Source organism: Podarcis liolepis, assembly GCF_965112155.1.
Source record: "Podarcis liolepis genome assembly, chromosome: 4".
Lineage (NCBI taxonomy): Eukaryota > Metazoa > Chordata > Lepidosauria > Squamata > Lacertidae > Podarcis > Podarcis liolepis.
Window position 1 is genome coordinate 23,164,992 of NC_139558.1, and position 21,444 is coordinate 23,186,435.

At 37.4% G+C, this 21,444-nt stretch overlaps 2 protein-coding genes across 25 annotated transcripts in view; one reads left to right on the forward strand and one right to left on the reverse strand.

Annotated features, from left to right (window-relative positions):
- Positions 1 to 21,444, forward strand: part of UBAC2 (UBA domain containing 2) — a 244,254-nt gene that overhangs the window by 58,023 nt on the left and 164,787 nt on the right. The gene's annotated exons all lie outside the window — the stretch shown is intronic.
- The window catches only part of DOCK9 (dedicator of cytokinesis 9), a 142,927-nt gene that overhangs the window by 40,443 nt on the left and 81,040 nt on the right, over positions 1 to 21,444 (reverse strand). For all 24 annotated transcript variants that reach the window (XR_014525547.1, XR_014525548.1, XM_083500979.1 and 21 more), the window contains 23 exons: positions 21,153 to 21,287; positions 18,847 to 19,021; positions 17,968 to 18,035; positions 15,253 to 15,327; positions 15,016 to 15,156; positions 14,253 to 14,456; positions 14,047 to 14,169; positions 12,112 to 12,194; positions 11,230 to 11,352; positions 10,234 to 10,313; positions 9,966 to 10,153; positions 9,758 to 9,823; positions 8,405 to 8,497; positions 5,993 to 6,116; positions 5,483 to 5,604; positions 4,818 to 4,904; positions 4,249 to 4,338; positions 3,170 to 3,285; positions 2,963 to 3,032; positions 2,734 to 2,859; positions 1,925 to 1,996; positions 1,160 to 1,306; positions 86 to 169 (listed from right to left, as the gene is read on the reverse strand). Coding sequence is in view for 22 of the 24 variants with exons in the window: in XM_083500979.1 (XP_083357105.1) it covers positions 86 to 169; positions 1,160 to 1,306; positions 1,925 to 1,996; positions 2,734 to 2,859; positions 2,963 to 3,032; positions 3,170 to 3,285; positions 4,249 to 4,338; positions 4,818 to 4,904; positions 5,483 to 5,604; positions 5,993 to 6,116; positions 8,405 to 8,497; positions 9,758 to 9,823; positions 9,966 to 10,153; positions 10,234 to 10,313; positions 11,230 to 11,352; positions 12,112 to 12,194; positions 14,047 to 14,169; positions 14,253 to 14,456; positions 15,016 to 15,156; positions 15,253 to 15,327; positions 17,968 to 18,035; positions 18,847 to 19,021; positions 21,153 to 21,287 (2,592 nt within the window). In the remaining 2 variants the exon portion in view is untranslated. The remainder of the gene's footprint in view (positions 1 to 85; positions 170 to 1,159; positions 1,307 to 1,924; positions 1,997 to 2,733; positions 2,860 to 2,962; positions 3,033 to 3,169; positions 3,286 to 4,248; positions 4,339 to 4,817; positions 4,905 to 5,482; positions 5,605 to 5,992; positions 6,117 to 8,404; positions 8,498 to 9,757; positions 9,824 to 9,965; positions 10,154 to 10,233; positions 10,314 to 11,229; positions 11,353 to 12,111; positions 12,195 to 14,046; positions 14,170 to 14,252; positions 14,457 to 15,015; positions 15,157 to 15,252; positions 15,328 to 17,967; positions 18,036 to 18,846; positions 19,022 to 21,152; positions 21,288 to 21,444) is intronic.

The window sequence follows — 21,444 nt, forward strand, 5'->3', positions numbered from 1 at the left end:
GGTAAGCTGGGGACCTGGGACAAAACCCAAAACACCCCAAAATGACAATGGCAACACAATTTCTTACAACAAAGCTATACAGTACCTTTGGATCTCCTGGAGCAAAGAAGCTGATATAGTTATTAATTTGCTTGAACACAAATCCTCTATCCATAAAGGTGAAACATCTCTGCAAAAGCAGAAAAAGTCACAAGAGCATTCTAAAGGCATGGTAGCTAGTAAGTTATATTTTTAAAGCTATTTACAAGAAAAAAAATCTATAAAAACTAAACTAGCCTAAAGCAGCACTCGGATGCCAAGCATCAGATGCTTAATACATGACTCATAAATTAAATATTTCTAAATTAAATCAAAGATTTAATAATCTCATCTGAACTTCTTATTCTACACCACATTTCAAACAAGTTTTTATTGTGCATAACTACTTATGATGAGAGACTATGAATTCATAGTCTTCATTATTAATCCAGGATCAATGATAACTGACAAAATACCCCAGAACTGCAGGATTTTTATTTGAAAAGTGCTGCCCCTTCTATCATCTCAGTACTATCTATAATTAATAGCAGAGCATTCAAAATCAGCTTTAATCAAAGATTTACATTATCTATTTTCTTGACACATACTTCCCCATGGGGAGGTGGGGACACAGAAGCTGGCATTTTGCAGGCATCAACATGTGCAAGAGAGGTCCCTCCCAAAGCCAATTTGCCAAAAGCTGGTTTCTTCCCCCTGCATTTTGCAGATCAGCTGAGAAAAAGCACTCCTCTCACAAACACAATGCAAGAGCTTGTAAAGTTTTGTTTCTGAGATGGCTGCTGTTGTTTAGCAAGAGTCCAATACAACCCTCCTCCTGAATGAGGAAGTAGTTTCCATGGAATCCTGTCAAACTGAACAGGATTTAACCCCTAGTCATTAACTCATGACAGCAGGGGAGTTAAAAAACCCCAGCCGTGCCTTGGCTGCATGCAGCCTGTTCCCTACTGGATTTAACAATGTGCTCCCATCCACCCAGGGGCATGGTTTGGGGCAAATTGGACCTCCTGCCAGGCCAAGATTGGCTTGTGGGCCAAAGAGAAATTTTCGTAACACTTCAGGTATTGCTATGTTGACTAAGTGAAGCCTTCTTCAAGAAAGGCCAACAAAGAACCATACTCACTTTTATGAAGACAGCAAGGCTATGGTTTGCATTTTTTGAAGCTTCTGGGTTATCTTTATACTTCTGAGTAATGTGTGGCATCAACATGTTTACGACAGTTTCTACAGCGTGATGATAAGATGCTGGAAATCTCTGATTTCGTAACAACTAGGGGGGGAAATTAACCAACAGAATTTGACAAAATTATCCTTTTACCCTTACGCGGTGAATTGGTAGTTAAAAACTCAAACCAAGAGGAAAAGGCAAAAAAAGTTTATGAATATCACTGGCATCTGTTTATTATTAACTAGACTTATATCCTGCCCTTTCTCCAGCCAATGTGGTTCTCTTTCTCCCCTCTCATTTTATCCTCTCAACAATCCTGTTAAGTATGTTAAACTAAGAGATAGTGACCAACCCAAGGTCATCCAGCCAGCTTCACAGGTGAGTATGGCATTGGACTTCTGTCTGTCTGGACTATGTCATGCACAACTATTCCACGTTGGTTCTAATAAAATGTATGCTGTTGGATTATTTAGAGCAGGAACATCTTTGCTATAATTCTGTTTGATACTCCTTCATATGTTACAAAAATATAAAAATAAACTGGCCAGGCTGGCTGGGGCTGATGGGCACCAGGTTGGGAGGTTGTGGAAGGCTGTACTAAAGAAATAACTAGACTTATGCATTGTTCCGTTTTCATACAGCAAAAAATCGGAAGTGCCTAGAATTAAGGGGACTAAAAGCCTAGCCATTTACCAAGCCTCTTCAGAATATTATACGTACCTTTACTTTAGCATTTTCTAGCAGGTGCTGGGCCATTGATTTGATTAGAATTTCAAAGAAAAACCAGGAGTACTATTAAAACAAAACAAAATCAACACATTATACAAGCAGTCCATTTATACCTGTAATACATAAAATGTTTATTGTTAATGGGATTATTGTTAAATGGTTTTCACTGGCATTGCTACTCTTTGTTCACTCATTTTTTAAAATAAAAAATGTAGATAACTTTGTCAAATTGTTGCAGTCCATCTTTTTCTGTCTTATCTCCTCATGCTTTTTAAAATATCTGATTTGTCACCATTTTTATCTTTTGCAACAGCATGCAGTTGCAGTACAACCAAAGTACAGTGGTACCTCGGATTAATAACTTAATTCGTTCCGGAGGTCCGTTCTTAACCTGAAACTGTTCTTAACCTGAAGCACCACTTTAGCTAATGGGGCCTCCTGCTGCCGCTGGAGCACGATTTCTGTTCTCATCCTGAAGCAAAGTTCTTAACCCGAGGTACTATTAGCTAAAGTGGTACCTCCGGTTAAGAACAGTTTCAGGTTATGAAGGGACCTCCAGAACGAATTAAGTTCTTAATCCGAGGTACCACTGTAGAAGGTTCATAGCCATGAAGAAAGGAAGATCTTGGATAATATATCTGTATATTATGTGCAGTGTGGAATCTCCACTTAAATTCCACTTTATGGAAAAGCAATGCCTCAGCAGCACTAAAGACTCCAATCTAGTTATAGAACAACCCCGCACAGTTAAATAGGTAATACCAAGAAAAGCAGCAATCAATGATTTTTTCTATATATACCTTTAACAGCTTGTTGCTTGTGAGAAAGTCAGCAGATGGCTTCAAGATTGTTGTCATGGATTTGGCAAGTTCTTCATGTACGGTCTTATATTCAGTAGCAATGTAAGGCTCTGCTTTGTAGGCATACTTGGCAAGACAAAAAGTGAAATTAGCTTTGCATAATGCAGAAGTAATTATTACAGATGTTAATGGTACAATTTTTGATAAAGCAACTTTGTATGAATCCTACCTTGACATAGGACCTCAAGTAGCTATCCAGCCCTTCTTCATGACACTGGGCAACTACATGGATAATAACCCTAAACAAAATGAAGTGACCATAAAATATCATTGCAAAGTACTTTGACAAAAATTAGAACAACCTTGGCAAATTAATACCCCAAAATTGCTTTTTAGGTGATTAAATGTACCAGGACTGTTGCATCAAAATGCTTACCTTGTCACGTTCACTGCAACTTCTTCTTGGGTTGCTCTAGTAAGGACTCTAAACAATTGGTTTAAAATAGTAGGCAGGAAAGCTATCATCACATGGCCCTCCATAGCATGAAGACTCTAAATTAAGAAAATAATAAAATGAAATCAGAATTGTATGAGAATAAAAACGTACTTTATAGATATATATATCAGAAGTGTAAAGCTTAACAATCTTCAGAAACTTTACTTGGAAGCAAGTTCTATTGAAATAACAGGACTTACACATAACTTATTCTAGGAGGAAACATGGAAATCTAAGAATATAAGTAAATGGTTTCCTATGCAACATCTGATGCTATTCCATAGCCTGTCAGATTTCAAGCAGACGGTGTAAATGAGAGAGTGCACTGGGAGTTGAAGGTATACATATACAGGATACATTATTAAATAGCAATTCAGCAGAGAATACTGAAATCAGCACAAAAGCATCATGCTGTGGGATAAGATGACATGTGTTCAATATGATAGTGGCTAATGCTGCCTTGTTAAAATACTTGTCAAGACATTTGTGAAATAAATGTTGATTAAATGTTGAAAATACTTCGCAGCCGCAACATTGCAAGGTGCACATTTTGCATGGCAAAATATAATAGTATGGCTAAAATATAAAGGAAGTCTAAAATATGTGCTAGTTACATGTGATCACTTCCTCCCCGCATGTTGCGTTGTGGCATACCACAGGAAGACTCAAATTCAGGCTACGTGTCAAGCCACAATTAAGGAAGATTAACTATAATTTAGTATGACAGTCTACACTAGCAAGCCATGGTATATATCAGGGGTCAGCACACTTTTTCAGCAGGGGGCCAGTCCACTGTCCCTCAGACCTTGTAGGGGGCTGGACTATAATTTTTTTTGGGGGGGGGGGAGAGAACAAATTCCTATGCCCCACAAATAACCCAGAGATGCATTTTAAATAAAAGGACACATTCTACTCATGTAAAAACATGCTGATTCCCAGATTTCCCGGATTTAGGAGGTGACTGGGCCGGATCCAGCACCCGGGCTTTAGTTTGCCTACCCATAGTATAAATTATATACCTTAAGATACTTCACAAGATCAACTCCTAAGGCTTGAGCTCCAGACTCAGTTTTTTGACAATAATGAAAGAAATTGTTTAAGTGCTGGTCCTAGGAAAAGAAAGACAAAAACAGGTTAAGTCAATTAATATATAATTCAAATTGATTTGATCAAATGTGCTATTGCAATGTCACTTCCTCTAGATAAAAGAAATCCACTGTAAATATGACCAAAATGTTCCTCCTTTCAAGTATCCATTAAAGTTAAGCTTAAAAAGAATAAAGCAATGTGACGGAATTCTCAGCAATTTAAACTTTGCATAACTCCTGATTCTTGAAGCTACATTAATCTCACAGCCAAAGCTTATGAAGTTTGCTTTTGCTTGCTTGGTGTGCTATAACAGCAAAGATTTTATAATATGCACCAGAAGACCAAAAATTATTTTTCACTTCTCTCCCCCCTACCTACTCCAACTCAGCCCTACCATCACTGAACACGGACTTTTGTCACCCTGCCCTCCAGTTATGTACAATCTAACAGCACAATCAACTCAAAAAATGTGGTAAAAAGCTCTAGTGGAATAGCCTACCTGTGTATATACAGTGGAAACCAGATGGGTTGAAATCTTTAACAGTGGTTTGCCTCCATCTACCCATTTAATTTCAGAACCAGAATGCTGTATATAGAGAAGAAAGTTAAAATACTGTTGATATTACGTAAGTATTGTTATTACACCAAATATGGACATGTTGGCCTGGTCTGCACACGCAGAAAAGCCATGCTTTTTTAAAGCAAACCATGAGTTAACCATATGTTGTCCAATAATAGTTTGTTTCTTTCGCACAAATGAAAGATTTCCCATCTACTCTTGAGTTAGCAAACGCCAAATATGGATATACCGGCCTGGTTTAAATATAACACTAAACCATGGCTTGTTTGGCAAACCAAGGATTCGAAATGCATGGTGTACTTTCTATAGCAAGAACCATAATAAATTACTGGTGCTTTCATTTATTTGCAAGGAAAAATTATTTCACAGTCAGTCAGTGACACATGACAGTGAACAGGTATACAGCAAGCAGGCTTGACACTTTAAAATTTGAAAATGACAAAAATCTAGTAATGCACTTTGAACATCTTGAATATTTAGATACAAAAATTAATGTTTGCTTTTGTGTGTGTGTTTTAACAACTCTGCCCTATCAAGTTCTATGAAAAATAATCAATCATTATTGTGTTGTTGAGTTTTTTTACTTTGATCATGCCAGGTTCTTGATTGTTGAGATATCCACATGGAAGGTATGCAGCTACTGGGATATGTTGTTCATTTGTCACTACTCTTCCATCTTTCAACAACTGAAGCCAAGAATACCCAACTAAAAAAAATGCAAAGAAAAAACATTTCTAATATTCACACCTTTAGTATATAATGTAACACAACACAGCCTCATCTAGCAAGACTTGGTGGGTCTTATACTTCACCCGCTAAAATCCTGTTAAACATGTAAGAAAGGCTCTACCCAATGGAACAAAGCACCCATTTTTATCTATAGCAGTTAAGAGTGAAATTTCAATTTTAAAAAGCAATTGACAGTCAACTTATTTCTCTAAAAATGCTTTTAAGTCAGTAAATATATTTAGCATTGGACTCTCTTTATTGTAACCCAGCAACAAGAAAATGATAGATTTAATGATAAATCTTCAGAAGCTATGAAATGAGTGTCAGACTTTGAATTCAACACAGAAAATCCAAGTCAATCATACCTTGTGCTTCAATTATGTCCTTCTTTTTGGTAGTCCCTTTGCTTGAACTATCACAGCTGACATGGTAGAAGGTAAACAACAAATGATGTTTTTCGTGTAACTGTGTGGGCAACTCTATTTTAATCTAAGAAGAAGAAACATATAAGTTTGGCTTCAGAGAATATTCCCAATAGTGTTGTGGCATGCCTCATAAAATGTACATATAGGAAATAATTTTCAATGCAATTAAAGCAAGATTTTGAACAAGAGATCATACATTGGGAGCAATTGGTGAAAAGTGGATTATATGCACTTTAAAAAAGACAAATATAGAGTGAAACTCTAGAATCATTTCAATGGAGGTGACAGCTGTGATCATGCAAAGAAATACACACAGTGAATTTTCCCTCCAATATAGTGAAGTGCACTGCATGATTACATGAATTAGGTGGGGGCTATCTAAAATGGAATGGGCAGCATATACAGATTTTGACTAGCTTGCATGATTTCAGCTTAATATAATCTTAAGTGTACAGTATTAAAATACAGTAGTAAAGTGCTACCCTTAAAAGTTCTAATTAAGTTACAAAAGTGAATATATGAGTTTAAATATGCAACAAGGCCGAACTAGAACAATTATACCCAACAGACTTCTAGCTTCATATGTGTAGAAGAATTTTAACATGAGACGTATCAATGACAATGTTTTTCCATATGTATCTCTGAGGCAGTTTTGAGACCTATTTACCTTGGGACTCAGCTATACAGCTGCAAATAAAACGTTTTAAGTGTGCAATATACAATGTGGCACTAGATGGCGATGGTGAGCCTTAAGGAAAATTCAATGTATTTTTAAAAACGCTTTTTTAAAAAAGCATTTTCAGAACGTTTTTTATGTGTGCATAGATTTCACCTTGATTTTTGGCTCTAAAAAGGGCTCAAAAAGATGCTTGCAATAAAGACAAAAAAAAAACAATAAAATTCCTTTTTTAAACAATTGGACATCATTCAACAGTTACACTAATGTCGTGGCTTTTATCGCACACCCTAAATTTGCTCTGGATAGTTAGGGGAACCCCTGGGGTAGATTTAGGAAACATGCAGGGAAAGGAGAGGGACATGCAACGTTAAATCTCTAGATGATTTCTCCCAGTGGTTGCAGGTGCAACACAAACCTCAAAAATGGCAGATTAAAGACTTGTTTAGGATTGTCAAAAGTGCAGGATACAACTCATTTTCAGCAGAGGTCTCTCTATAGCATTTTTCAGAATTGATGGTACTATACTCTTCAAGATAGGCATTAACTTTGCTACCCAAGTGAACAGACCTCCTCTGGCAGCTTTCAGCAGCTACAATAGGCTTCAAACCTCAAGCAGATACCATGGGCACAATCAGTGACCTTCTTTAAATGAGAAGTCAAAATCAAAATGGATTCTAGCTGTTTTATCAGTAAGGTTTTCCACAAACTATTCATAACAGACTACAAAGGGTTCCTCTTCTTCTCCTAAACGATTTAGATATACTAACCCCCTTAGTATGCAGAAAAGCGTCACAAGTCAACGTGGAATTTATGTACAGTGGTGCCTCGCAAAACGAAAAGAATCTGTTCTGTGATTCTCTTAGTCTAGTGGTTTTTTCATCTTGCGAAGCAAGCCCATTGACAGATTAGCGGATTAGCGCTATTCGGGGCTTTTAGCGGCTTATCAGCTTATCGGATCAGCTGATAAGCGGCTTAGCGGCTTAGAAAAGGGGGGGGGAACCCTGCAGGAACTCGCAAGACATTTTTGTCTTGCAATGCAAGCCCATAGGAGATTCGTTTTGCGAAGCACCTCCAAAACGGAAAACCCTTTCGTCTAGCGAGTTTTCCGTCTTGCGAGGCATTCGTCTTGCGGGGCACCACTGTAATGGTGATAAGCAAGTAAGATCTCTTTTCCACTCGTACATCCATAGAATAATCCCTAAAATGAGCTGTATCCTGTCCCCACCCCCAATTCTTCAGAAAACTATAGAGCTCTGGTTTTTGTAGATAAGAGAGGTAATCTGAGAGAAATTATACCATCTCATCCTACTATCTTCCAATATGTTTCTCTGTTCATCTTTCTGTTCCAGAGATCATCCAGGGCTTCTGACAGGACTGTCATTTAAGACAGCAAGCAATTTCTCCAAAGTAGTCAAGAAACCGTTCAGATCCACCACTTATTTATTACTAGTTACTATTTTACTATACTTTCCTAAACACTCAAAGCGCTTAACATGAATTATTCTAGGTATGCTTACAACAGAACTGTAAGATGGAAACTGAGGCAGACAGATGCTAGCTTGCCTACGGCTACCTGATAAATTGATTAAGACAGTTGCACTCTAATTTAAGGAACCAGTTCCACTCTCATCTCATCTATGTTTTTGGAAACTGGCAAGTATATAATGGGTTACCTCATCATAAAACTCTGGGTTTTGGTGATGATGCAGAACTGTAGCAAATGCTTGTCTTGTAAATACTGATCCACCGGGTCTGCCATAGATGCACTAAAAATCAAATAACAAAAGAAAGACTTATTCTATTGTATTTTAGGTCAAGAACATGACTGAAACATTTTTTGATGTGCTGTTAAAAAATTCAAAGAGAACTTCAACTATCATTATGTAAACACAACACTTGCAGCAACATGCCAAAATACGGCCTAGTGAAAGGATCTCAGGTAGCAGGGCTGGAAAATTTATCCGCCTGATACCTTATATAGCAGGAGAAACTTTCTCAGCCAAGAGTCACATTCCCTCTCGGGAAAGCCTCCAGGGTCTGCCTATGGGATTAACTGATCTGACTCTTATATCTACAGTGGGCCACATTCCAGCCATACAAAAGTCTCTCCCTCCCTCCCTCCCTCTCTCTCTCTCTCACACCCACACACCCAATCTCCATTAGGTAAACAAGAAGTGTTATCATGTTTCAAGGTCACATTCTAACCAGGCAAAAGCACATGAGGAGCAAGCAGAGAAGGCCTGAGGATAGGTAGGGAAGAGTCCTAAGGGGCATACTGAAGTGCATTGCCCCCTGGACCCAAAGTTTCCCACCCCTGCCTTAGAGAACTGATTTTAGTCAAACTATATAGTGCTGGGCCTAGATAAACCAAAGCTCCCACTCAATGTATGACAACCACACAAGAACTATAGTTGTTTTATGCAACTAGACTGATGTCTATGATTTTAGACCATAAGCAGGAACCTGTCTTTTTGCCTAAGTTATTCTATAAATTCACATATGTATGTGATGGCACTGCATCACCTAGAAACTATATTCAAATGTAAGGGACACATAAACCAAAATTAGGTAGCAGCTGTGATTAAAGCATACTCTGCATATTACTTTACTGAGAAAAGAAGGTCTGAATCAGTACTCTATTTTTTCACTGAAATCATCAGAAGGATCACATACTCAATACCAAGCTTCCTCAACCTCAGCCCTCCAGATGTTTTTGGCCTACAACTCCCATGATCCCTAGCTAGCAGGACCAGTGGTCAGGGGTGGTGGGAATTGTAGTCTCAAAAACATCTGGAGGGCCGAGGTTGAAGAAGCCTGCTCAATACTTCTCTACAAGTACAAAAAAGCCCTACTAAAGGAAATGTTACTCAATCTAATTGAAAAGGCCATAAACGTATTCTGAAGCAAACTGATTCCTGCCTTCAACTACTAGGGGGAGGTTGAGTTCCTACTTGAGGACACCTTACCTGCACAGAATAATAAGCAGTGAGTTTTTGAATAAATATCTGTAAGTCAGATCAACAAACCTTTAGAGGTATGGAATCTTCATCATCTGAATCCTTGAATTCAATGCAAACTGCAATATTTCTTGCCTAAAAAGAACACATACAGAGATTTTTGTTTTTCCTAAGAAGTGCCAGACAAGCAACCAAAACTTCCAAGAAAGAACACCAAATTCAATTCAGATTCAATTTGGTCTTGAATCTGAATGTTATTAGTGGCCCATTAACTCACCTTTGCAAATGACTTTTGACTGTCATATTTCAAGTGCTTTGGATAAACATAAAGGTGATTGTTGTAGATGGTGAAAGGCTGAGTGTGTTTTGGTATACAGGGAACAAACTCCTCTACTTCAAACGTTACTACTGTCTTGGTACTGTTTTCAAACTGTTTCATGGGAATGTATGATGAGCTAACAAAATCTGAAAATATATTAAAAACCAATAAAAAAATTGAAGAAAAAATGCTTCTCAGCTATTTAAAAGTACTTTTCTATACTTACTTGGGATGTCTGGAGAAATATTATCAATTGTTATGTCTAGATTTCCTAAAATAACGGGTAGCTTGGCCATCTTTTCAGGTCTATGGAAGAAGGAAAAAACAAAGTGACTCAACAGAAAAATCACTCGGGATGGATAATACAGCAGAACTCAAATAGGAAAGGAAACACCCCAAAAGGCTTGGAAAGCATGACAAAGTCTTTTTCCAGAGAGATAGGTAAACACTACATTCCTTGGCAATACTTATATCTCCTCAATTTGTGCAGCTTTTCACTGAAACCACATCAAGCCCAATTTAGCAACTTCCCTTGACAACTTGACCCTCACAGACTTGACTTTTTTAGCCTTATGACAATAACAGCTGTACTGACCACTGTCTTCAGTCCAGACTTTTCACCTATAATCTGTTTGTAAAAAAAAAATCATTCTTCCACAGCACCCATTTAACGGAAACCTTAAAACAGGAGAGGCCAACCCAGAGCCTTTGGTATGATGGCACTCAATAAGGCCTTCTTTGGTGCCTCCGCCCTCCATAAGAAACAGCAAGCACTTGACAAATGTACAGTATGTGACAACAGATTTGGCTCTGAAGTTGTACTTGCATGAGTAGAAAGCACTTCCACTCATACTCAGATTGTTTTCTTTATGGAAAGAAGCTTGCTGCAGACTCAGTTCAAGAGATATTACTTTATTTGTTTGAATTAGTCTTAGCCACATTATTATTATTAAATTTCTATACCGCCCTGTATAGAAATTTAATAATTTACAATATAAAACCACACAAAAAACCCCACACAACATAGTAGCAAACAAAAACAATACCCCATAGTTTCAAAGGCCATAGATTGTTTAATTAGCCAAAGGCTTGGGAGAAGAGGAATATTCCTACTTGGCACCTAAAGAGATATAACAAAGGTGACAGGTGCTGCTTTAAGAGCCCTTAAGGAAAATAATGCAAGGTGTAAGTATTCTAAATAATAAATATGTACAGTACTCACTTTTTGAAATCAGCTAACAATTTAAGCATGTCTTCGTTTGAGAGCTTGTTACTGTCTTGTTTGTAGAGTGCTGAAAATCGTGCATTTTTGTCTAGTGTCCCAGATGCATCCTTAAACAGTGTCCTGAAACATGAACTCTTATATAAGAATCTCATTACAAAATGAAACAGAGAAAAAAACTAAAGTGAACGCTTGACATCCTGAAATTAGATTGGCAAACCCTGATCCACTGAAATATGCATAAATGCTCCCAAGAAAGGAAGCCAACATTTATTGAGTAACAATACATATTACTACCTACACCAGTGGTTTCCAAACTTCTTTCCCCATGGAGCATTTGAAAATTGCTGAGGGTCTTGGCAGACTACTTAATGATTTTTCTGCATGTTGCAGCAACTGTAATGCAATGAGCAAGAAGCAACATGATTTTTAAAAATTGTACTTTTAGTGCTTCTTTTATTTCTTATTTAATGCATTTTATTGATTATAATTTGAATGCTGTAGAATGCAGATTGTAATGAAATAAAATACAACAAGAAGCAATAAAAACGCTATTAAAAATCAGCATGAATATTTAATACAGTGAATTTGTGTTCTCAGCCACAAATCCACAGAAACACCACAGACCACCTGAATAAAGCTCACAGACCACTGGTGGTTAACAGAGCACAGTTTGGGAACTCCTAACCTACACAATGTATTTTTCTAAAATAGTATCTGGTTTTTTCCAAGTCCTGTGATTTAAATACAGTAGGTTGAGAGTGACTTTAGCCTTGCCCACTAAATTTGGGAATTCTGTCCCAAATACTAAATTGAGTTTTGACTAAAATAAAAAGGCACACAAATTAATACACTTCGAAGAAAAGAAGCCCCAGTCTTTACCTAGCTGCCCATGCGAATGGCATTCTGTACTGTCCTAGCCGCTGACATGCCTGCTTTGCATTTTTCAGAACTTTTTGAGCAACCTGTAAATGATAATAGAAATACATAAGTTTTTCATCAAATAACATTTGGTTTATTTATTTATTTAACCTCACTTCCACTGATAATGACTTATCTCAAATACTCATCCTTCATGATACAGTGGTACCTCGGGTTACAGACTCTGCTAACCCGGAAGTAGTACCTCGGGTTAAGAAATCTTCCTCAGGATGAGAACGGAAATTGCGCGGTAGCGGCAGCAAGAGGCCCCATTAGTGAAAGCGAGCCTCAGGTTAGGAACGGTTTCTGGTTAAGAACGGACCTCCAGGAAAAATTAAGTTCATAACCAGAGGTACCACTGTATTCTTCTTGACAGGACCACAAGAAGGGCCTCTTTCCCAGACTGGGAATTTTGGATTGGAAGGTACTGGCGAAGATTTTAGGTTTTTAACACTATTACTCACAATAGTAGCCAAGACACAGTATGGAGCAAGACACAGACACATCTATATGTGTTATAATTATTCTCACCAAGTACCTGGGTTCCCCTCTTCCTTTTCCCATTTCTGTTACTTTACTTGATTATTAAAATGCATATATACATGGTATTATTTATATGCTGCCTTTCCACAGTTCCAACCATGCTCAAAGCAGCGTACAACACAAAAAATACATAAGTACAACATAACAAACTATAGGTAGAAAAAATCAAAGGGGAAGAGGAATCCTACACACAAATGGTAAGGAGCCAGTGGTATGTTCTTAAGTTTCCAAATATGATTTGGAGGACCAGGTTTATAATGTCTGAATTGAGCTAGGGGCATCAGAGTGAAATTTTGTATGTGTGCTCAAGGCAACCATGAACCTCAGCTCAAGTTCTGCATGGCCCGGACTGATTTCAGCTACAAAGGCTGGGGCTGCTGAACAGATTATTGAGTTGGGGTGTTGTTTGGTGGTGGTGGTGGTGTTGGGGGTTGCCGCTTAGTTTTTTGTATCTTTATTTTAGATCTTGTGATTTATTTGGAAATTGTTTGGCTTGGTTGTGTATTTTTTAATGATTTATTTCTTGTTTATGACTACTTTTGTTATGTTGGTGCCTTTGACTATGGCAGGTTTGAAGTGGGTCAGCAAATGATGGCTTGAAAGCAAGGCACTAACAACAGTTCTCCAGCTCTGGTAAAGGTAAAGGGACCCCTGACCATTAGGTCCAGTCATGACCGACTCTGAGGTTGTGGCACTCGTCTCGCTTTATTGGCCAAGGGAGCCGGCGTACAGCTTCTGGGTCATGTGGCCAGCATGACTAAGCCACTTCTGACAAACAAGAGCAGCACACAGAAACGCCGTTTACCTTCCTGCCGGAGAGGTACCTATTTATCTACTTGCACTTTGACATGCTTTCGAACTGCTAGGTCGGCAGGAGCAGGGACCGAGCAACAGGAGCTCACCCCGTCGCGGGGATTCGAACAGCCGACCTTCTGATCGGCAAGTCCTAGGCTCTGTGCTTTAACCCACAGCGCCACCCGCGTCCCTTCTCCATCTCTGATGTCATAGCAAATTACAGTTAGAAAAAGCCAGGAAGTGAAAGACTGAACTTTCAAGAAAGCAGGGAGAAAAGAGGGAGAAGGAACAGAACCTGAAAGCCCCTAGTGTATCTCCAAACCACAGCTGAGAAGACCTGGTTTGTGATGTCTGCACTGAGCCATAACATTCAAGGGAGATATTGCACCACATTTTGAACTTTCATGTTTAACAAAAGATTCAGAATCTGATCTGATCTTTGACCCTGAAAAGTTCATTTGCCTTGAATATATGTACTACATTTTAATACTCCAGTGTATATGGCATTGCAAACAAACTGAGACTTACAAATGGGATGTCAAACAGTCAAGAGTATACCTTGGAAGAATCAGAACTTTTCATATATGGTTCAGCACAGTGGGTAATGCTCCCTTGCAGGACTTTCTCTATTCTGGCCACTAGAAATATATCAGGATGTGGACACGTCACTGAGAATATTCCCTGAAAATAAATGCTTGGTTTATTGACACTGAAATGAAAATATTTTGCAAAGAAGGGGAAATAGTGACTTCTTTATTCCTTACCTGTTTGGGATATTGTAACATTATCTCTGGAATAATATCTTGAATCCGATGTAAGCAATCACTGCTGTCATTTAATACCTGTTGAGATGCACTACCTAGCATATTCCTCACTGTGCTATGATTCAAATCCACATGGAAATCTGATGAAATCTTCCGGTTCTCTTTTATATCAAAAAGTGACAGTGTTATGAAAAATGGCTCTACCTGGGCATTTAAAACAAAAACAAAACAGTAAACATGGCCATCAGGCAAAGAAATAATGGGTACTTGATAATTGGCACATAGGAAGAGCAGTTATTATATTATACAGTGACTTTTACTTTAAAAAGTCAATGTGTTGGAATTGTATTTTAGAACCTCTATAATTTAGAGAGCCAAATACCTTATACCACTGAATATGTAAAGATTTTAGGCTCTCTTTTAGGAAAATGTATTTTATTCAACAACAAAAATCCACACACTATAATATGACACTACAATGTTTGCTATGTAATCAACAACTAACAATTACTCATGAAGTTCCGCACAACTTATGCCTTTCCTGTTTTCTCTCTTTCTGCTGGCAATAGCCACTCATTCTGCTTCTGGGCTGGTTCATAAAAATCTTGACAAACATCTACAGGTGCAGCTATGTCCCTCATTGTTTTGTTTTCTCTAAGCATCCATTAATATATCAAGGGGGTAACTGAAGGGGGGGATTTAGGCATGATATTGATTCATCATTCCAACATCAAGAGACTTGAGAACTCTCAGAAGTATTTACATTTGTTGTTGGTCCTTCCTCATTTTCAGCCACACAGCTTTGCAGATTGAAAGATAAATCATTGCACTTCACCAGAATCTTCTTCCCAAACTTCTCTTCAAATGGTTTTACTTCTGGCTCAATACCAGAGAAGTCAAGTTTCTTTAAAATAAATAGAAGAGAGAAAGCAACGTCTCACTTGCCAAAAAGAATAATTGTTTCTTTAAAATTTTCAATTTTCCTACCAAATTATCTAACCTGTGCATCTGGATCCAATGCAAAGAGTTTCACTCTGCTTTCACTTTTGAATTTGATTTCAGAATCTCTGGAACTCTGCAAAATAATAAGTTAATATTTTAAAACAGGATTTTTACTACAAACACAAAAGGTTGTTTCTTTAACTGTAAACGTATGTTACGCTTGTTCTTTGCAATAAACAATAGTTTACTTATGGAATATTTCTAGAGAGAAGTGAATAATTGGTACCATTTCACAGAGTTCTCACAAATATAACAGATTAAAACAACGTAAAATCACAGAAGCAAAGTGGATCCTAAAAATGTACATCTCAAGTGTCAAAAACCAGAGTAAAGAAGTGCATCTTCAGCATTCACTGGAAGCTGTATAATGAAGGTGTCATATGCACCTCTGTGTGGAGGGAGTTCCAAAGCTTTAGGGTATGCCACAGGGAATGCCCTCCCTGGGGAACCAGGCAGAGGGCCTTCTTGGTAGTGGCACCCACCCTGTGGAACGCCCTCCCATCAGATGTCAAGGAAATAAACAACTACCTGACTTTTAGAAGACATCTGAAGGCAGCCCTGTTTAGGGAAGTATTTAATGCTTGATGTTTGTAGTTTTAGTATTTTGTCGGAAGCCACCCAAAGTGGCCAGGGTATAAATAAATTATTATTATTATTCCTATTCTAATTATTACCCAGACACAATCCAAGTAGGTGCTTCCAAAAGTACATCCTCAGAGATTTTGTAACCCTGAAGCATGCATATTTGCTTCCATTGCAAAGTATGGAAAGGTATATCAGGTATATCAAGAGTGTGAGCAGTTGAAAAACAAAAAGTTGAAAAGGAATCACTGTAACAAGTGCCAAGGTTAAGGAAATAGTGCAGTGCCTGTTCTTATGAGAAGAAAAACTAATAAAATGAAGAGGAAGTATTAAGTCATTGAGACAAAGTTTATAGTGTAACAATGGGGCAAACTTTCACATTTGGCAACATATTCAGTTCTCCACAGTTCTCCAGGAATAAAGTTTATTTTTGCAAGAACTACTTTTCAGTTATTTTTGTACTAAAACACAACCTTCCTGACCAACATACATCCTGTCTAGAATTATTTTGGTTCGAAACTAAAGAAGACGACTGTGACAGGAGATTTTGGCGCTACACTAAGAATTAGGATGGCACAGTGAACTCTGCAAAACAAAACAAAACCTCTGCAATGATACTTTGTAAAAATGAAGAGAAGAATGTATGATAAGTAGCATATTACAATTGGAAATTCTGCTACAAAGTTTATTAAAAACCAAACAAAACAAGAAAGCATCCAAAATATATAGGGCACACATTGTGTCACTTTTGAGAATGCTTAAGACATGGATGGGACACCTGTACATGCTCTCCAAATGCTATTGGACTCCATTAAATCCTCTGTATGGCCAATAGAAGAGGATAGGAGTTGGAGCTCAACAACATCAGGACGGCTACAGGTTTTCCATGCCTATGTAAAATGTAAATTTGTTTCTGTATAGAAAAAGATAGCTAACAGATTGATGGTGAGCATTAGAGCCTAGTTCACAGCACTCAGGAATTCTCTGGAGAGGTTCCAAAACAAAACAAAATAAGCTGATCGTAAAGAGCAACTAAAAGTACACTGCCCCTGGAAGGCAGGGGAACATACAAGAAAAACATAGATGCCAAAATAGATTCCAGCATTCACGGAAAAAGGAAGCTGCATTTGTGGCACCAAGATTAGATATAATGAGCAGGTGTTCAGACTTTCAAGGAGGAGTCAAATCTCAATTATTGCCTATAAACCAAAACATTTCCTATTTCACAGTATATGTGCATTAAAATGTAAAAATTTTAGAATTCTTCACACTTTAAGTTTTATATCCAGCTTAACTTCAATAAATTAACAAAATGTAGTCCCATCTATCACAGATTAGTTTATGCTTGTTAAATTCATCCAGCATCACTGGGTACTGGATGAAGGGAGCAACTTTCTGTAGTTGGAGGAACTCCAAGGAGATGCAATTCTATGAAGAATGCTATTAATGTGGCTCTACTCCCTTCTCTTTCTCACTCATCTTGCTACCCAGTGCCTGGAATCACCAAGCACTGTTAGATGAGTAACTTTTATTTGTCTTATTTTAGGAAGTTCAAGGCCAGCATATTGTTATCTAGGCACACTCATGATGGCACAGAGAAGCTTATCTTAAAAGCTCTGTCTTTCCATTGCCCAGACAGAACAAGAAGTCTGTTTTTGAGCAGGGAATGCTACCTTTTAAAAATAAGTGAATAATTTTTAGCAGCAAAAAAGAAGATGGAAGAGCACAGAGGCTTTAGTTGATGAATCACAGATCTGATACTGGAAACTATCATCCGTCTTACAGTCGAGCCTCCATAGATTGCTTTAGTTAAACTAGACAGACTAGTCCACCCATTACATTCTTCAGTATAAGTGGTATAAACGTGCAAAAAAGCAACTTCATGTTGGAGTGGTTTTGGTTATCAATGGAGGGGAAAACTACATTAGCTTCTTTGTAAGATTTAGAGACTATTAAATAACTATTTCAAAAATACTTGTCTGATATACATTCAGCAAAAGAACATTTATGGTGTGAAGGTATCATAAATCAAATTGCAACACAGTCAGCAGTACTCCCATAATTAGGATTAGATTTTGTAATTCCTTTATTGACATACCATACTTTAAAATTTTAAAAAGCACAACATTACCTTGGCACTTTCAGGAAAATAGCTATCTATACTGGATGAGGAGTTGTCCATCTTGCTTTGCTCATCATCTGGAAATTTTAAAAAGTGAAATTATAAAAATTCACTGATGACTTTAGGAAAGTGCTATAACCAAAATGTTGTAAGGATTAACTTGAAATATGGAGAAGGCAAATTCTAACTTAAGATGTTTTTGCTGTAATCAGCAATTCCCTCAATACTTTTTTCTATCCTTGGTACCATCTAATGTACCAGCTGCTTTTTACCGTGATAACTTTAAGCACTTCCTATATAAAATGGTTCACAGTTTAGTCATCTCCAAATCATTCAGATAATTCTTTAAGGCCACTTCAGATGATGGCAAGCATAAATCTTAAAAGGACTAGACATAGTCATGGTAGATAGATTTATTAACAGGTATTAGTAATCACAGGTAGATAAAATCTCCGTGTTCACATTATAACTCTGAGTACCAGATACTGGGGAGAAGCAACAAGGGAGGGCTGCTGCTTTCAGCCCTCTGAAAGGCTTCTGCCTGGCCACTGTTGGAAACTGAATGCTGAACAAGATGCAGATTTAACCTGACCCCTTCCCCTTCCCTTCATAAGGTTGGCAAATCTAAAGGGAAAATGGTCCAACCTAAGAAACCTGCCACTCCTGCAAATGCAAGAAGACAACTGGGGCTTTAGTGGAAGGGGTAATCCCTTCAAGAATGTTGATGTTAGCTAACAGCTGCACAAAGAAACAAAGTATTTCATGCAGAGGCTGAATAAATGAAGTGTGTAGTTACTATATTGTATTTAGTAGCCACAAATCCTTACAAATCTTTATTTTAGTGCATCACATTTTCTAAATTACTGAGCAAATGTAACTCGCATTTACCCTCATGGGAGTCTCCATTTCTTTTTTCTTGCATTGCAGCTTCAAAATTTAATTGGAGAATTTTGTTTAGAGTTGCAATCCATTCTTCCATTTCTACTTCACTGTCTGCTGCAAGAAGATAGCTACTCTTGTCTTGCATTTTAAGCTCAAAGGCAAAACGCCGGACTTTGTTGTTCTGCAATATAATAAAGGATATTAACATGTTACCTGCAATGGATTTATTTATTTATTTTTGTCATCACACATATATAAGCATTGGGCAAATGTAACTGTGGAGAAAAGTATTGTGCATAAACATGTTCAACATAAATCCCTGGAGCTTGCAGAACTTGTTAACTTTTTGAAGCCCTTTTTTATCTCTTTCTTGGCAAGTGGGAAAGAGATTCTAGCTTCACATTCACAGAATTAAATCTAAGCATATGTTTTAGGCACGGTGTAAATTTTGGTGTGTAGCTCTAAACATATAACAATCAAAACAAATATGAAATGTGTAGATATAGGACGATGTAGAGCCAATATAAGAATTGTTTTTAGGTTAAATTATTGTATGAATTGTTTTATAATAGTAAGATAAATAACTAATTTATTTAAAATATATAATATCTGTGTGCTTGCCTCTGAACATTTTGGAAGGGAATGGGGAAGAAAAGAAGAGGGGAAGCAGCTATTTTCTTAAAGCAAGTGACAGGCTTCATTTGAAAATCTTAACTTTTATAGTCCTTACAGCTCAATAAAAATTACTGCACTGCGGACACCATGATTAAGAGTAGATTTAATGAATTGTGGGCCATTGGCAACATTTCCCAAATGTGTTGCTGTAGCCCATATTGTACTGTGGAAAAGGGACTTGAAATACAGGAAATAGGAGAATCTAGAGTGCCAAAAAGATGTAGGTTAGAAGAGGGCTCTAAAGCAATGGACTATGAATCAACTATGTAAGCAGTGAAGGGACCTAGCAACTGTCTGGAGTGGAGAAAATTATTGTGGATCCCAAAGAGGCAAGTCCCCAGACATTGAAATTTATGTAGCCATCATGGTGCCCTTCAGGTGCACCAACCCCCGCCAGCAGGACCAGCCATTAGGAATGTTGGGAGATGTAGTCAACCAACACCTAGAGAGCCACAACTACTCTTTGGGATTCAGAGGTGTAAATGTCAGCTGTTTTTAAAGTTTTGTGATTGAGCTAGGTTTCAAACTTTCACACAGATAAAGAATTGGAACTAGTAACCAACTTTATCATATGGAGAGGAATACTTACGACTATTTTCTTTTAACCCTAAGATAAAATTTCACACATGGGACCATTTATAAATGAATGAATGAATGAATGCATGCATACATAAATATCGATTTCACACATTCTGATGCAGGTCTACAAAATCTGTAAACTAGAATACTACAAAATATAAGCAAAAGATGTTTATTGCTGCAAAGCAATTTGTAAGAATGTATGATTGCCATTATGACTGAAATGCAATAATCACTAGGAGAGATCCAAGAACCCAATTGTTTCTAAGTTTTTTCCATCAGAACAAGTCCATAGTGTTCTTTGAGCAGAACACAGATGCAAACAGCCCTTTTTTGGCATTTGTTACTGGCAAGATTTAGACTTGGAGTTTACGTTATGTTTTGCTTCAAAGGCTTGGGGTTTTTTTTATAAAAAGAAGTTAATATCGGAAAGGTCAAGTGAAAACATTTGGGAGTACAGCTATGAATGTGATGAAGCTCCTACAACTGAAATCCCACACAAGAAGTTATGCAAAACATTTTACAGTCATATTGCAGCACTGTTTGTGCTTCTATTAGATCTTCATGCAATCTTAAATTCCATTCTGTGATTTATTTATTTTTCTATTCTTAACTCCAGAGACATAAAACTTAAGTCAGCAGATAATCACAAATAATCAGTTGACAGCAGCAACCAACATAACACTTAGTGGCAATATTTCTTGATTGTTTTATATAAAAACAGAGCACTCTTTGAAAATCTTGATATGAACTGTGCTATCATTACTGATTTTTTAAACATAAAAAATGCACACATTATTTTAGACTATTTGCTCACTAAAAGCACAGAAACACTATGTTTATCTAAATCATCCCTATTATTCAATATGCACTGAGGGAGCAATCGTGTATATTCAAAAGTAAGACTGTGTTTAACGAGGTAAATATCCTACTATATTTATGACTGCCACCTAAACCTATTTATCCACTCCAAAAGTACTGAAGAGAGACAAAAGGAACATATAGATTTAAGTTTGTACAATACTTTAACATATTAAACAGTAGAATTCTCTACTTACCTGGACCACTCCCATGCAGGAATCCAAAAATATTGACCCTTTTGGTTCTTTTGATATTTTCTCATCTTTGTAGAAATTTAGGTTATATGATCCATCACCAAGTTGGAGAAGATGAAAAAATCTTCTTTTGAATGACTAGTTATGAAAAAGTAGTCACATTAAAAATATGAAACTAACAAAACACACACAAAAGCACTCAATTTCCATACACCATAATCCAAAGACCCTATTAGGAACATGCAAGGGCTTGCAAGCCCCCAAACAGGAACGGTCATATTGCCTGGCCCAAAAG